At 50.0% G+C, this 15,604-nt stretch overlaps 7 protein-coding genes across 7 annotated transcripts; 1 reads left to right on the forward strand and 6 right to left on the reverse strand.

Moving 5' to 3' along the window:
- Window positions 1–185: 185 nt before the first annotated feature.
- Window positions 186–1,934, reverse strand: Z518_06042 (uncharacterized protein; the record flags this gene model as incomplete). The annotated part of the gene is made up of 1 exon (XM_013416852.1): window positions 186–1,934. One exon carries the CDS (start codon window positions 1,932–1,934, stop codon window positions 186–188), a length of 1,749 nt encoding a protein of 582 aa, XP_013272306.1.
- Window positions 1,935–2,458: 524 nt separating this feature from the next.
- Z518_06043 (uncharacterized protein) lies at window positions 2,459–3,370 on the forward strand (the record flags this gene model as incomplete). The annotated part of the gene is made up of 1 exon (XM_013416853.1): window positions 2,459–3,370. The coding sequence occupies one exon, from the start codon at window positions 2,459–2,461 to the stop codon at window positions 3,368–3,370; it is 912 nt and encodes a 303-aa protein (XP_013272307.1).
- A 1,439-nt stretch (window positions 3,371–4,809) lies between these two features.
- Window positions 4,810–5,172, reverse strand: Z518_06044 (uncharacterized protein; the record flags this gene model as incomplete). Its single annotated transcript, XM_013416854.1, has 1 exon — window positions 4,810–5,172. One exon carries the CDS (start codon window positions 5,170–5,172, stop codon window positions 4,810–4,812), a length of 363 nt encoding a protein of 120 aa, XP_013272308.1.
- Window positions 5,173–5,250: 78 nt separating this feature from the next.
- Window positions 5,251–6,798, reverse strand: Z518_06045 (uncharacterized protein; the record flags this gene model as incomplete). The annotated part of the gene is made up of 4 exons (XM_013416855.1): window positions 5,251–5,965; window positions 6,013–6,472; window positions 6,525–6,663; window positions 6,715–6,798. 4 exons carry the CDS (start codon window positions 6,796–6,798, stop codon window positions 5,251–5,253), a joined length of 1,398 nt encoding a protein of 465 aa, XP_013272309.1.
- Window positions 6,799–8,120: 1,322 nt separating this feature from the next.
- Z518_06046 (uncharacterized protein) lies at window positions 8,121–10,168 on the reverse strand (the record flags this gene model as incomplete). The annotated part of the gene is made up of 3 exons (XM_013416856.1): window positions 8,121–8,917; window positions 8,985–9,575; window positions 9,628–10,168. The coding sequence occupies 3 exons, from the start codon at window positions 10,166–10,168 to the stop codon at window positions 8,121–8,123; spliced, it is 1,929 nt and encodes a 642-aa protein (XP_013272310.1).
- Window positions 10,169–10,389: 221 nt separating this feature from the next.
- Z518_06047 (uncharacterized protein) lies at window positions 10,390–11,317 on the reverse strand (the record flags this gene model as incomplete). The annotated part of the gene is made up of 2 exons (XM_013416857.1): window positions 10,390–10,836; window positions 10,871–11,317. 2 exons carry the CDS (start codon window positions 11,315–11,317, stop codon window positions 10,390–10,392), a joined length of 894 nt encoding a protein of 297 aa, XP_013272311.1.
- A 2,437-nt stretch (window positions 11,318–13,754) lies between these two features.
- On the reverse strand, window positions 13,755–14,335 carry Z518_06048 (uncharacterized protein; the record flags this gene model as incomplete). The annotated part of the gene is made up of 3 exons (XM_013416858.1): window positions 13,755–13,988; window positions 14,061–14,155; window positions 14,209–14,335. The coding sequence occupies 3 exons, from the start codon at window positions 14,333–14,335 to the stop codon at window positions 13,755–13,757; spliced, it is 456 nt and encodes a 151-aa protein (XP_013272312.1).
- Between the last annotated feature and the right edge of the window lie 1,269 nt (window positions 14,336–15,604).

Genomic DNA, 15,604 nt, shown 5'->3' on the forward strand with positions numbered 1-15,604 from the left:
TTTGTAGCTTGCGCCTCACTCAGATAGATTCAATCCATCAATCTTCTCTCGGCCCAACAAGACAATGTCTCAGCCCTTGAAAACCTAGAAAAGTGGCGGCCAAGCAAGGGGGTGCCGTAGATATAGAGGCCCGCAGATCACCCACTCTAATCCACTGACAGCAATTCAGCTCACTCCATCTCGCTCTAAATCAATTGGCCACTTAGGCTTCTCGAGCGCAGAGACTCTTCTGAGAGATGGGGATGCTGAATCTGACAGGGATCTGGACAAGCAACTTCATCCTTCCTACCAGCAGCCGCTACCGGTTTGTGGGTTGGGACACAGTGACAGTCAATCTGAGGGGTGAATAGCATGATACCCGTATATCCGCAATGCCGTAGAATCTTGCGCGACATGGCACATGTAACACCATCGTTCTCCACGGACGGATGAGGACAGTAGGGCAAGCTGGTGACAGAGCCCTCGCGGTCTCGTCCCGCCTTGGTAAGGACCGAGTATGCTAGGTAGATCTTCCGGCTGCGACTTGAAAATGTCACTTCTTCTAGCTGGATCCTTTGCGGGAAATGAGTAGACGGAGGCGACTTTGGATGGTCTTGAAGGTTTGACACGATGACCTGGGATTCCTTCTCAACCACGAACCTCGCAATCGTGGTCGCCATGCAGCTAGTCCAGCCACGTTCGTTCCTCGTTACACTATGGAGCATGGACAGTGCTCGTTGACGAAAGTCATGATCACGGCACTTGGTGGCAACGAAGAACAAAGCTGGTATCCAGCCAAGAGTGGGTTTCAACGTAGGGGTGTTCTCTGTCGACGCCGGCCGTCTGCCCATGATTGTCTCGAATCGTTCCAAGATGAAACGGAAATCCGAGTGGAAGCCGTCGTATCTCCATTCGTCGTTGTGCCCAAATGTATGAAACATAATACGGGCCACACGATAGTGTGCCTGAAGATGCGAATACTCTTGCACAAGACCGCCCTCTGCGCGAAGTTGCTTCAGTTTGACTTCGTACATGTCCAGCGCGCGCACGATCTTCTCCATGACGATATCAGAGGCGACAATGAACGTACAAGTGGCCCGAAAGATTGATTTCAAAAGCAGAGCCATTCCATCTAGAGCTTCGATCCATGTGGAGATGGTGTGGATCTTCTCCAGACCATTGTCGAGCTGGTAATTGGACAATAATCCCGAAGTCAATGGTGGAAAATTGTCCGAGAAAGTACAGGCGTGAACCAGGAGCTCGTTAATGAGGAAGGTAAGGATTTCCAAACTTTCGGTGTTGCCGTGGAATTCAGCTTTCTCTCTGAGAATCCGGTGCGCAGCTAGGATGTGTACCGTGGGAGATGTATTCTTGTCGATCCACATGACAAGAGTTGAAAATAAGATGCAGCAAGTTATTGACGTTTCGGCCGAAAGCGAGCCGGGGTCTGCCATTCTGAGATGATTGACGGCCTCTGTCAGGTGGTGGAATACCAATGGTGAGATCCCGAGGCTGGTCTCTTTCCTCGTCGCGAGTACTTCTGCTGATTGATGGTGAAACGGCCTTAAGAGAGCTCCGAGAGCCACTAAACCATTCTTCACAGCGGCATTGGTTTCCGCAAGCTGGGGCGCAAGTCTAGTCCAGAAGGGGAGAGAGGAGATCTGATAGAGTGAGAGGATCTTCGAGCCACTTCGGACAAAATAGTCATAGTTCGCCCTTTCCTCGTTGGACTTGAACTGCGGTCCGGCTTCTATCTGGAAAATCCGTACCTTGGGAAGCCGATATCCCGGGCATGTAATACCCAATTTGAGACATCTCTCACACGACGGCTTCCGTTCATCACACTTGACATGTCTCTGTTTACATTTGATACAACCGCTGAAATTTTTATGATGCCAGCGTTTCTTTCTGGCACGACCTGACGACTCTGACCCCTTTTCTGGAGGTCCGGCCATGTAAGAATCTCTCGGGATACGGATGGCCCGGTAGGTTGCCTGGAATCGATTCAAGCGCAAGAGTAGAGGGACGGCAAGTATGGGCGAGCGAGTGCACGTGTGCTTGGAATTTGGGGAGCACACTTTTGATCTGTTCTGCTGGCAAGAAGAGATTTGTTGTCATGAAATGAGGATGGCCTGTGATGTCATTGTGTAACCAATGCGTAGTAGCAGACTAACGTGAAATGGGAATATCTTGGTGCATTTGATTCGTCTTTTGTAGGCTCATCGCCTCGTTTGGTTTCTGACCTATGGTTGGCTAAATCAAACTACTATGACGCGTAGCGCATAGGTAGACGCTCAAATCGGGCAATAGAGCCTCTAGTTATGGTTAGGCCTCCTCGACTGCTCGTTAAGTAGTCTGTTCTGCGATTTAAAACAGATCGGCCTCTTTTCGGAGTCTTACTAGAAGTTACCAGTATAAGATGAATACAATACAATATTCTCACAGAGTCTACTGCATTACATCTCAGACACCTCGATAGATGGAGAACCTTCCCGAAGACTTCTGGGCCACTTCTGGCGCTTATACGCCTCACATCTATCGAGATCAGTATCCATCCATCGACCCTACGACAGCATCACTCTCTCAGGCCGGTAAGGTCATCATCATTACTGGAGCCAGCTCCGGTATCGGGGCCCGAGGCTTTGCACCGGCATTTGCAAAGGCTGGCGCAAAGGCTTTGGTCCTGGTTGCTCGCAACCAAACCAAGTTGAAGGAGACCGCCAGTACGATTCAAGCCATCAATCCTGCCGTCGAGACGTCCGTATTCGCAGCAGATGTATCCGAGGAAAGCGAAGTGGCTAAGTTGTATGAGGTGGTCAAAGCTAGGTACGGACATGCAGATGTCTTGATCAATAATGCAGGGGCCTTCAACCAGGAATCGCCCATTATCGCTGCAAATCCGAGCAAGTGGTGGGCGGACTTCGAGGTTAACGTCAAGGGTGTTTTTCTCATGGCCAAATATTTTCTCGATCTCTTGGGGAAAGGGAGGGAGGGAACTGTTATTACCATGAATACTGGCCTCGCTACCGTGGTGGTCCCTGGCCAGAGTGCATATTCGATATCGAAGATGGCCAGCTTGCGAATCACTGAATTTCTGGCGGCCGAAAATCCCAACGTGAGCGCGGTGTCATTGCAGCCTGGTGTCGTCAAGACGGACATGGTAACCGAGAGTTTCCAGCGTTTTGCCCAGGATACCCCCGAGTTGGTGGGCGGTACGGGAGTGTGGTTGGCTACCGACTCAGCAAGATTCCTCAGCGGTCGCTTCGTGTCTGCGAACTGGAGTGTCGATGATCTAAAGATGCAGATGAATGAATTAGTTTCCGGGAATGACTTGAAAATGGTACTTCATGGAAAGTTCGGACTAGATCCGACTAGGCCCCAAGGAGAATGAACCAGGGTCAGGGCCCAATCCTGTCAGAGAAAGTAAAAGAGTGGTTAAGCAGTGAGGTGGTGAGCGGAGGGTTTCAAAGTGTAGTTGCATATGGGTGTCGTTCAGGCATGGCAGACTCGATGTAGAACGGACACTTCTACTTCTGTCTTGCGGCTATGTCTAGGTATAATTCGACGACACATACTGGCTCTTTATCGATCCAACGCACGTCTGCGAGCTCCTCTTCCTCCAGGACTGAACGAAACTCTTGAGATCACCAGAAAAGGACCCATTGGAAGCACTTGTTGGTGTCAAGAGATGGTAAGCAAACATGAGAACACCGACCAGGTATCGCACAATGGATGACACTATTGAATGCATATTGTCATATGACATGTGCTCGGGACAACCAAAGTCTACAGCATGTGTTGACTACCAAAATACTTGGCACCAACAATCAGCTAGAGCGAGGGTGGTAATAGGGTTTGTCTCGGAAAAGCTGTGATTTTCTGATTGGAATGAAATTCTCCTTCTGTCTCTGTTCTTGTAAACATGGCCATTCCACAGGACTATGAAACCCCTCTTCCCCTCCATGCTGTGTAACTTGAACGCACGCCCCTTTAAATGAGACTGTCTCAGTAGAAACCACTAGGCTGGGCAGTATGTGAACTCCGCATGGGCAATATAGCAGAACTCTCAGTCAATAACGTCATGAATGTCCAGTTGGGAATCGATAATCATATTTGAGGGTTCTAGGATTCATAGAATAAATGAAAACAGGACCTTGTTGCGAGCCGAGGAGAGTTTCTCCGCAATCTTGAGAAGCAGACACTGTGCAACATCCTTCTTTCGACAGTCGGCTTCACACTCAATAGTGTCATTGCGTTGAGGTAAAAAATGATCGAGATGGCTCTTAGCCAACTGCCACAAATAATCAGGAAGATGAGTTCGCGGGCAGATCATCTGGAAGATAGTTTGCCAACAAAACCAATTGGTTCGAATGGAATGTCAGTGGTCCTTTTCCTGGTCAGCTACGGGCCTGACCTGTCTCCAGTTTACCCTCTAATACGATAAAAACGGTATTTAGACAGCTCGAGTAAGACCTTTGCCATTTCGCGATTTGTCTTCGCAGACTTTGGGGTTCGATATTTGGGTCCCGTACGCCACCCAGCCCAGATTCCTCGGGAGTTTTGAGAGAATCTGACCATAAGGCTTCCGAGACGAACATCATGATGATGCAGGACCTCCAGCAGACTTATCAATTTTGATCACTTTGGGGCACAAATTGTTGTACTTGTTGTATGTGTGGCGATGTATTTCATAATCAAGGACTCATCGAAGGTCTTTTCCCTGCGAAAGGCCACTTTGCTCCAGATCGGGAAGCACCAATTGTGATTCACATGCTGTTGACCTTGGATTGATAAAGGCGATGGAACCTGCCTAGCGAGAGAAAAGGAGTGTCAGGTCTGGGCAAAGTATTCCGCTGCCAGCTCATCTGCGTATTCTGCGACATGCTGATCCAGCTTGCCTATCCAGATGCGGCACATCGTATCAGCCTCACGGAACGCCATGGCGTCGTAGCGTATGACGTTGGATTGGAACGATTTGGGGACTTTCAGACAGGCGCATAAGAGGAGGCTGGTATCCTTTGCGTTCTGTGAGTGCCACAGCAGGAAAAGAAGCAATAAAAGGCGAGGGAGAAGGGGAAGTATAGCGAGATCCCCACGCAACATAAACAAGGCTGTGTCTGCACTGACAGTAAAGGGTCTTTGTTCAGTGTCTTTCACATCTTCTTCGTTCAAATCGAGCTTATAGTGTTTCATTGCTCAGACAGGACGCCTGTCATATGATATTAAAGTTAAATGCAACGCAATGCAATGTGTATTTTACACCTTTCAAAACTATGATTGGAGCAGCCGTGGTGACCCTAAGGGTGATACAAATCGCGGACTCTGATTTCCTAACCGTGGGGTTCCCGCAGACATGAGAGGTGACCTATTTTCATTCCCACCTGGACTCTGAATCGGCGTCCTGGGAGGTGATGATGGCGTTGCTTCGGCGGATGTATCGCGCATCGAAAATGCTGGGTGATGCTCATTAATATATGTGCTTCCTGGTAGTTCTTGAGGAATGCTCGGCTTGCGCGGGGCCGGTCTCCCTTTCGTATGATCGTATGCTGGAGGTGATGATGTGGTGGGAAAAAGAGGCCAATTCGCCACTGCAGCTCCAGGAGAGCTAGCTAATGCCTCTGGCCTGTTGGGTTCATGAGCGGTGGACGATCCCGACATTTGAAGAGGTGGCTCCTCGGGCGGGAATGTCGTTGCACGAGCAGCGGCAGCCACTGCCTTGGCTGTGCGCTTTCTGATGTATAGCCATACCGCGATGGTCGCCCCCACGAACAGGACTGCGCTGATGCCGATACCGATTTTACCGCCCAGAGGTATGTCCTGGCGGCCTGTAGATGGTGGGACCAGCATATACATCCGCGAGAATATATGATCCGTGATAAGAGTCAGACCAGAAGCGGTGGGAGTCGACACCGGAAGCACCTTGGTGGCTGGATCCGAATAGCAGGGTGTTTCTGCACCAATGGCGGTGTAGTAGACCTGGTAACCACTGGGTTTGTCAGTCTATAAACCCCCCAAGTCCAGGTATATACTGACATCGGACAACATGCACTAGCTGTGGTGAAATAATCTCGTGGGCACTTTGTTATATAGGCATTCGCTCCTTGATCATATGGGCAGCAATCGGCTCTTTCGTCTGAACAGCCAACAGCCGGAAATTCGGTCATCTGGCCATTTGCGACCGTGACAATAGCAAAATACGGTATCGTACAGCTACCTGTCATTAGCGGTCTTCCTGCAAATGTAGCCGTGATGGGCTTCCCACGAGAAACTATGGTTTGTTCCGGAACTACGTCTCCATCAATGGTCGAGAAGTGAGAATCAATTGAAGAGGAAGTGGAAGTCGTGGAAACCGCCGTCGAAATTGTGGCCGATATTACCGGGTCTGCACTCGCACTGGCAAGGGCACTTGATAGTCCCGCCGGTGAGCACCCCACAAAATCTGGAGCGGTATCATTGACTGCGGCACACTCCTGCTTGTTGAATTGAATGGCAGCTGGCCAAAGTCAGAATAATTTTCTTTGAATCTTTTTGGACTTGCAACATACTTGTTTGCTCCTCGCTCGAACATTGAGTGTACAGACAACAAGACAATGCCGCCACGTACGCCGAACTCGAGCAGAGACAGGCGATATCAATCACTGAGCATGACGTTTGAGCTGACGTGGAATTCGAGAGACAATTTTGCTATAGACCGGTCAGCGAGCTTGATTTTCAAGTCATCTGCAGGTCACTTACCGCACATTGAGGAATATCCTGCACGCTTATGGCCTGGACAGGGCGCAGACAAACTAATTGAATGAGGATCAAGGTTAGCTTCATCGCGCGCGATCCAAAATTGGGGGCGAACGACTTGGATACTTCCTCAATGCACCAGAAGCCCGTACAGTCACGGTCAGATCAGTACATATACCAAACAACATCTGATGGAAAAAGGCGGCCGAAGGAGTTGGTAACATCCCGTTCCCGGTTCAGAATTCAAACAAAAAGAGCGCATATCTGTGGTAGCCATGGTGATATTCTTTGAACAATGCACAGCTCTCGGGAACTTACCGAACAAGACTGGAGTAATCAGAGCATGGCAACTTCGAATTGGAATGTGACAAAGAATTCCTGAGCGCAAGTCCCCATTGTGGGACAAGTCAGCCTTCGAAATTTGTGGTTTGTCACGTGCAAGCGTGGTTTCCGATAAGCCGATAACGCCTCGGCGATAACGATAGTCCCAACGATAAAGCTTGGCACAGAATGAGTCTAAACTGGTTCAAATCTTGCCTAATAATTCGCTCATACTCGGAAAGGTCTTGAGAGGGTTTTCTTTCGTACGAGGTGTAGCCGTATAGAGAGAGGTCTTTTCTCGGTAAACCTCCCATAGCGCCTTCACCTTGTTCAGCATAGGCTTTTCCCAATCCTTTTTCCTATTGTGCTGAATGTACTTCGTCCGACGATTTGAATAAGGGCCGCGGCATAAATGGGGGGGAGTCGTCTGTCTTGCTATTGTATTCATCAAACCATTGTGCGAGCCTTTACTTTGGTGTACTGGGGCTCCCCATCACGTGCGTCACGGGCGTGGGCCCATGTCCTTTTCGACCCTGTTTCAGCCGAGTCCAAGGTGGTTGAAGGCGAGTGAAGGGATGAATTTGCTTCAGAATCCATATTTTGTACAAGGGAATAAAGGAAGATGGAAATCGAATGGATTCTGAGCGGTGAGGAACTATTGACGATTATCGAAAACCACACTGGTCCGGTGCTCTTTCTTTACAGTCGCTTGCAAAATCGGATTCATCTTGTGTGCACTCTGCTTCCATACAATTCCTGGGTTAGCACCAAAAACTTCTTCAATCATTCGCCATGTTGCCATTTAGCTAGCGCTGCAGAAGGAAAACAGGGTGCGAGGATGCTGAGCACCCAGTACCCGATGCAGGACACATTTTGCCATAAGTTCCTTAATGTTTCTGCGTTGCTCTTTGATGGTGAATGCAAGATTTTTCATGGTGATTAGCGCGTCGGGATGCTCGTCCCCCAGTGCCCTCTGCTGAGTCTTCGGTACCTACACATCCATCTTCTCTGCTTCCATCTATCACCCTTAGATTCCATACAGTACGTAGAACCTGGCAACCCTTCCCGGCGCCCAGACAAAGTATCCGTCAATAGTACCATCGCCTTCTGGGAAGGGAAACTGTTCCTCGGCTGATATGCGTGGTCTGGTCCTTTCCATCCTCTTCTTGCAATAGCTTTAGATTGTTGATTACCATGCCAGTAGTGGGGTGATCTGAACCCAAACGGGCCTGTAGACCATCTAGCGCTCGCTGGTACATCTGCTCAGATTTCTCCAGCTGGCCACACTCGGAAAATAGAACACCAAGATTGTTGACGACCCCGAGGACAAAAAAGTGGTCGGATCCTAGCAGCTCCTCCATTCCCAATAGAGCCTGCTGATACATTTGCTTAGCTCTGTCCAATTGGTGGTTTTCACAGTATAGGTTTCCCAGATTATTCATCGTGCCAATCGTGAACGGATGCTTACTTCCCAAAACATTCTCCATCCTAGAGAGCGCCCGTTGATACATCCGCTCTGCTTCATCTAGCATTCCTTGGTAACAGAAGAGGCTCCCGAAGCCGATAACAGTAAGAAGAGTCGACGTGTGGTCCAGTCCTAGCACCTTCTCCTGCCCGGCTAGCGCTCGTTGATACATCTCCCCCGCCTCGGCCAGCTTGCCTTGGTCACGATGTAGATTCCCGAGACAGCAGACAGTGGTGAGGGTCGACGGGTGGTCCAGTCCCCGCACCTTCTCCCGCCCGGCCAGCGCCCGTTGATACATCTGCTCCGCCTCCTTATACAGCAGTTGCTGACGAAGTAGCTCCGCGAGATGGGCAAGTGGCTGAACTTTGCCCTTCGGCGGCTCCTCGAAAACGACCGTGTACGAGTCGGCATGCATGTGCGCTAATTCGTTGGTATCGAATGATAGAAAGCTGCTCCTCGTCTGCATCTCCAATATGACCCGCCACACAGTCAAACGCCAGCCAGTATTGGTCCGCATCAATTTCACGGTTCAAATGGTTGAAGACCCAGTCGTGAACGCATACGTGAACGCTGTACGATCTAGCTTGATAACGGGCCTCGACAAGACCGTACCTGACCAGCGTTCTCATTGCTCTCTCAAACGAGGCTTCAGTTTGGGTTAAATGAGTGAACCACGCGGAGGTATTGATATTTTTAGTGCTTCTGATGCTCAAGACTCTTCTAGTACCTTTTATAACTGAGATACCTCCGTTGTCTCTGACACCTCTAATGCATTGATACCCACGAAAAAGATCGTACCAGATATCGCGGTGGTCGAGATAGGCCAGAAACCTTAACAAGTGTGCTGCAAGGTCATCCTCCTGCTTGATTCGGGTGAAAGAAACGTTCCATGTGGTGTGGAGTGTCCGCATAGGGTAGTCCGCCAGTTCTTCCATCGAAGCGACCGCCTCCCACTGAGCTTCATATTGCCGTAGATATTTCAAGAAGGTGAAAGATGATTCCTTCAGATAGGCACCCGCCGATGCCAAAGCTAACGGGTGGCCGTCTAGTCGTCGTGCTAACTCGCGAGCGTCGACATCTAAGTATGCGTCAGACATTTATGCCCTGTTACTCGCTCAACGGCACCATACCTGACTCGATACCTTTCCGCCCGGATCGAATAGATAGAATCCGTAAGCCGTCCTCTTCCTTACCCAGCGATTGCAGGTTGACCTTGCTCCCGTTGACTCTGCTGGGGACCCGTGTCGTGACGATGATCGATCCATGCGCTACCGAGGGGTAGTATTTCGTGATGTTGAATTCCTCTGTGTCGTCGTAGTTGTCGTAGATCAGGAGCCAGCGAGAATTCTCAACCTCGGATAACCAGTTAGACACTCCGATCCAGATACGATCATCGTCCAATTGGTCCACAGTCTCCAGAGCCAAAATTCGATGCGCGACATTTCGGAAACTGCCCTTCAAAGTGACTTCGGAAGTTGCGTTGAGCCAGAAGATCGATGAGTACGTATCCCCATGTCGTTTGGCGTAGGCAATGGACAATTGGGTCTTGCCAATTCCACCCATCCCCCCTAACACGAGTACTCTCCGGTGAGAAGAATTCGAACCAGGAGTGAGAATCCCCTCCATCTGCTGAAGTTCTATGTCACGACCGATGAAGAGGTAGTCCGCCATGTCCGGAGCGTCGAAAAAATTGATACCACGCTCGTACCCTAGCTAAAAATTAGCCGCGCCATATGACGAAAAGAATCACTTGGAGGCATCGATATAAAGGGCTCGAACAAACGTTCGAATCCGAATTCGAAACTGCTTAATGAGATAAGAGAGGGCCGAGGCTAGTGTACTCACTCGATACCTGTATCACCTCAGCAGCAGGCCACACCTTGGCCACATCCTTAGGGGGGGATGACCGACAGCAACTCTTTCATGTATGCCGCCGCTGTGGCCGCGGCATATGGTTGCCACTTTTTATTCTTGTGCGAGTCAGCGTAGTCACAGATCCCGCGAATGACCAGGCAGGGAAACCAATCCATCAAACCAGTCGCCTCCATTTCCACGCAGGCCACCTTCCACGCTCGTCGCAACTCCTCTCGCAAACCCGCATCCTTGACCAACGTGTTGGCCGATCCAATTGTGCCATAATGAAATTTGGGATTCGTATCACGGCGACCATCCCTCACGACAATCCGCTGCCGATCACAATTTTGGCAATCTGCACCGCCGCGGTGAGAATAGTCCGTCTGGTAAAGCTGATCTTGCTCGGCACCTGGATAGGAATATTTCCTCTTCCATGACGGGAAACTGCTGAAGCATGTCACGCAGATATTGCGGAACCTTCGATCCTTTCATCCGATGGTCAGCTGCCAGCGTTTCTACACTTGCTCGCAGGATTTGAGGAGGCTTATTCAACACTCCGGTTCGTTCGAAGCCGCCGCCCGTCGAATACTTGCCCAAGTCGTACTGGACTACCCCGCCGAAGCTAGCGGTCGGCTTACTGACCACCACATCTCCTAGACGAATATCATAGCCGTCCTCCTCTTCGTCGGGCACGCCATCACCAATTCCCACTAGCAGTCCGAACCGGATAGAGGGAAAGTCATTCAAGAGCTGGGTTGCCACCGCCGCCGCGGCGTTCGTCCCAATCTCGGGCAGAACCGCAATCACAATGCTGTGTCCACATATTTCCCCCAAGGTGTAGCTGTTCTGGTCGCGTTGAGTGGGTGAAACAGGATGGGTCTGGTCAAGCATGGCTTTGACAGGTGCTAGCTCCACCCCCATGGGGCAGATGCAGCCCACCGTATAGTTGCGATGGGATAGAGGCATGATCAAACGGAACGGTCGAGTCGGGACAGTCCGGAGTGTCACATGGATGGCGTCTCATCAGCTTCCGTGATCAGGCTGAGTTTCGATGTTGGAGGTAGGACTTGGAAGGAAACGGCGGTGTGGGTTGAGGTCTGGCGACAGGCACTCACAAAGTGCTGCTGCATCGTCGCCGATCATGCATACCTGTCTAGACAACATGATGGGAAAAGATAGAAGATTCGGTTGGGAGAGGGTAGGATCAGGGAGAGGGTGGAAGAGGCACGCGTGGGGTTGAGTGTTGAATGTCGTTGATTTGGCCAATTGTAGATGGATAAATGGCCGCCGCTATCCTTCACCAGGTCTTGTATTGAGTCGTGTTAGCTGGAATGTTAGCGAGGTTTCTGTGCCGTCTAATTGGTCGCTTAAGCTCAATGGGCTCTGCTAATGAGGCCACCGCAATTCGTCCAAGTGGACTACGACTGGGGCGTTGACAATTGCGTTTAGGATGAAGCCGATCTGGCAAGAGACTGTATTGTGGCCGCGAGAACTCTTGCTACATGACCAAATCAGTGTTGATCTAGGGTCCACTCCATTAATCTGCCCAAGTTCCTTTGAGAAATTGAGGGTACATCTGATAGGGCGTTCAGGGTAATCCAAGATGCCACAAGAGAAGCCAAAAATTATGGCACGAACAGACGAAGTCCTTACCACTGCGCCAAACATCCTCATGGAAACGTTTAATCGCGCAATCCCACAAACTTACCTCTTCTCATGGAACAATAGCTCGTCGACCAGTATGCTTCTGGCAACATCGTTCTATTGCTCAAACCGTAACTTTGGCACATTGTCTTGAATTGTCGATAACAGTTGAGGCACAGGTTTCGAACGATTGGGTTCTTCAAAGAAGGCATCCACAGGGTTCTGACAATACCGAATCCACGGTTTCTCGGAATCTCACAAGTTCTGGATGATCCTAGCTCGTGATGGGGCTGTTGTCGTTTCTGCTCTTTTCTCTCCAGTATCCCCTCCAGACTGATCACGCTGGTGATGTTCCATGCTTGATCGACAAGAATGTTGATGGTGCAGAAGGCTACAAGTCGAAGCGGAAATGGCCCGTTCCCCAAAGGCCATCTTTTAAGATGATATGATATGGCGCAGGGTAACATCTTTGTGACCGTTCGCCACCAGCAGTTTCCCTCGTCCTGTGCAGTATTTTGTGGCTTGCGGAAGCCGACGTCAAAAAATTAGGATTTTCACGACGAAATCTGCAATACTCGTATAAGTATTGGTTCTTCGCACAAATCCCGGTGCGGCCCTTAATTCTCGAGCGCAATCATCCAGGCAAAAGGGGCCCGGTTTGTCAAAGTCCGTGCTCGCACTGTGGAAGTAGAATGAGCGAATTGTCTGATGTGAACCATGCCTTGAAACCAAGTCTGTCTCCGGATTGCGTCTTTCCGATATTGATTCCAGATAATGGAGAGCAGCTGGCCCCTTAGCTGGCTCCCGAATTCCAGCAACATGTATCCCGTGTTAAGGATGCAGGGTGTATAGTTGTTCATGTAGTGGAATGGAGGTGTCCTTTTCAGGCACATCGCCGTCTTCACCTCGCCAGTATGCAGATATTGAAGTTGTCCTTAATCCGTGTCTCTTGGCCAAGAACAATGCAGATGTCCTTTGCTACCCGGTCTTAGATGTGTGGGAAAAGCTTCGATTGATCGTCTTTGCTTCAGAATGGATGCACACACCTACCCGATGGCCGATAAATATGAGATGGTTCCGGTGGTGTGGAAACTCTCCTGAACTACCGACTCGCACGTTGTCTGATTATCGTTGAGCTTCGACTGGCGGTCGCGGACACAGCGCATGCGCGCCAATGTCCAGTCCTCAGCGTGATGAGGTGACGGCAGCTGTGTCATCGCGAGGGTTATCCTGACCCTGGAGAATTTGAGGATGCTGAACTGCACTTGTACCCGTATCCACTTCGTTCTTTCTGTCCATCTTGGATTAAATGTCTCGAATTTGGGAGAGGTTCGAAAGAGGTTAGATTACAGCTTTGATCTTCCCAACCTTCAAAGTTTCGTCCATTTACTTTTCATTCCGCAATCTCGTGGATGGACTCCTAGGACGGCTCGACTACACAGCAATAGATTTGGCCAGGTTAACTCGCGCGAATTCTTGTGTAACCTTGATCCTTGATCTAATATGGCTTCCGTCTAAGATCGTTCACGCTGGTTTATGTTCAGCGCGGTCAGAGATTTTTCCGCTTATGTAATATGTAAAGACGGTCTTGGCGCCTAATGAAGAACTTGTCGAATTCATTCTCTCTTCTCTGGGCTTGAAATTATTAATCCATCATCTCCATCTTCGACGCTCGGGTACTTATCTCCTCTACCTCTATTGCCTATGACTCGTCCTATATCGACTCGCCATCATTCTCCCATCGTCATCTACGGTCATTTCACCACCAAGGAATCGCTGCGATGGCTTCCATCTCAATGGAAAAGTTACCGGGCAATTGTCCAACCTCAACAGCCGTTCGAGCAGGTTTAGGATCGGGTAACATCTCCGCATACACTTCATTCATGGCACTGTAATCGTCCATGGTGGCCAAATAAACTGTGGTCTTGAGAACATAGTCCCAAGACGTGCCAGCCTCTTCAAGGATTGCTCCGATGTTACGAATCACTTGTGCCTTTGGCCGAGGATGCGGATTAGTTCCGATACCGTGATCCGTTTATGAGGGTATGGGAAAGATCCGACTTACGGTTTGGTTTTGGATGCCACCACTGACAATAGTTCCGTTCAAGGACGGCACGGTACCCGCGGTGTATACTAAACCTTTGGCTGTTGCACCACCAGCTAATGCAGTGTCTTAGTCTCCGGTCGACTCGAAATTTCGACAGAGGTCTTACAGAGAATTCGGCTTTGAGAACCAAGGTAGGTCACGGTCTCATTTGGAGCCAGTCTCCGTTCCACCGGGACAGCCACAGCGCAAGTGATGATCGAGAGGAGAGCTGTGATGGCGTGTTTGAACAGCATGATGCGAAAGAAGGATGATGAAACTTAGGCAGAAACATATGAGGGTAAATCTTGCGGGTGTCGGCTTGCAGATTCCGTTTTCTCTTTGTCCGACATTATGAATGCGAACTTGGTAGATTTTATAATGCCCTCGTTTCGTGAAAACCCGCCTTCCAGCTCACCCAAGAAATGGGAGTCCTCTTTCTTGTCGTGGCGATTCCCGAAACTGGGCACGACATGCTGACTCCTGTGACTTAGCTATATGACCAACTGAAAATCCCTCTATCTCTCCCAGCGTTTGATTTCCGTTACCAAGACCGCCACGTTCGGTAACTCAGAAGCCGAGTTGAGGTCCGCATGGCGTGGAAGATCAAAACTGAGCAGAAGTCTGTGACAGAGAAGGTATGGATCCGGATGCCAGCATATCCTCTCCGGCCGAGCACATGACATACCAAGGGCGTAGACCCTTATATTGCTCCATAGATAAGGAATCAAAGCTGGTCTTCCCACACAAACCCCAGTAGACACCAAAACAAGACTTTTCGTGGCCACGGGAGGGAACATGGGGACACTGATGGCTTGGCAACATTACCAAGCACAGAGGAATTGGCGTATATCCGGATTGGATTTGCATAGCCTCGCTGTATATCCATTAACCAATCGCAAGGTCTTCTCCGCTGATAAGGATGTACTGGCAGTCCTAATGGGCATCCCGACCCTATTCCGGGGCTTAGTTAAGCAGGATGGTTTACTGACTTTCCCCAGATCGACACAAGACAGAGGACGTTGACGGTCCCTGTGTCTTTGGCCTCCGATTAGTCCACCACGAATCGAGCAGGGCACATTGTGATGGAGTACGTTTGGCATGGGCATGGGCAGCTTCGGTTGTTTTCGAATCGGTTGTGCCCGATTACATATATCTATTGCAGATCGACATCCATCTTTATGTCGTATTCGCTTGCGACTTTGACTTCCTGGCTCTCGGCGCCTAGAAGATGGGCGGGATCGCTGGCAAGTCGGCACGATCGGAGTTGTGGGGGATACGCGGATCCAGACGGGAAGGTCAAATCAACCGGCTGCGCAATCATTGAGGATGAAAAAGCAGATGCTCTGTTGTCCTGGAAACTGGAAGTATTGAGCACTTCAGTCATGCGACGTTCTTAGCTGGACGACTATCTGGGAGATCTTTCGGGAACCTCGTCAGGGATGTGAAAGGTAGAGGGCCGGGGTCCAACAAGTTTCTCCATGAACCGAGGTTGTTGTGCCGCATCAGGATCAGCCAGGTTCCAC

This window comes from Rhinocladiella mackenziei (assembly GCF_000835555.1).
Source record: "Rhinocladiella mackenziei CBS 650.93 unplaced genomic scaffold supercont1.4, whole genome shotgun sequence".
Taxonomy (NCBI): domain Eukaryota; kingdom Fungi; phylum Ascomycota; class Eurotiomycetes; order Chaetothyriales; family Herpotrichiellaceae; genus Rhinocladiella; species Rhinocladiella mackenziei.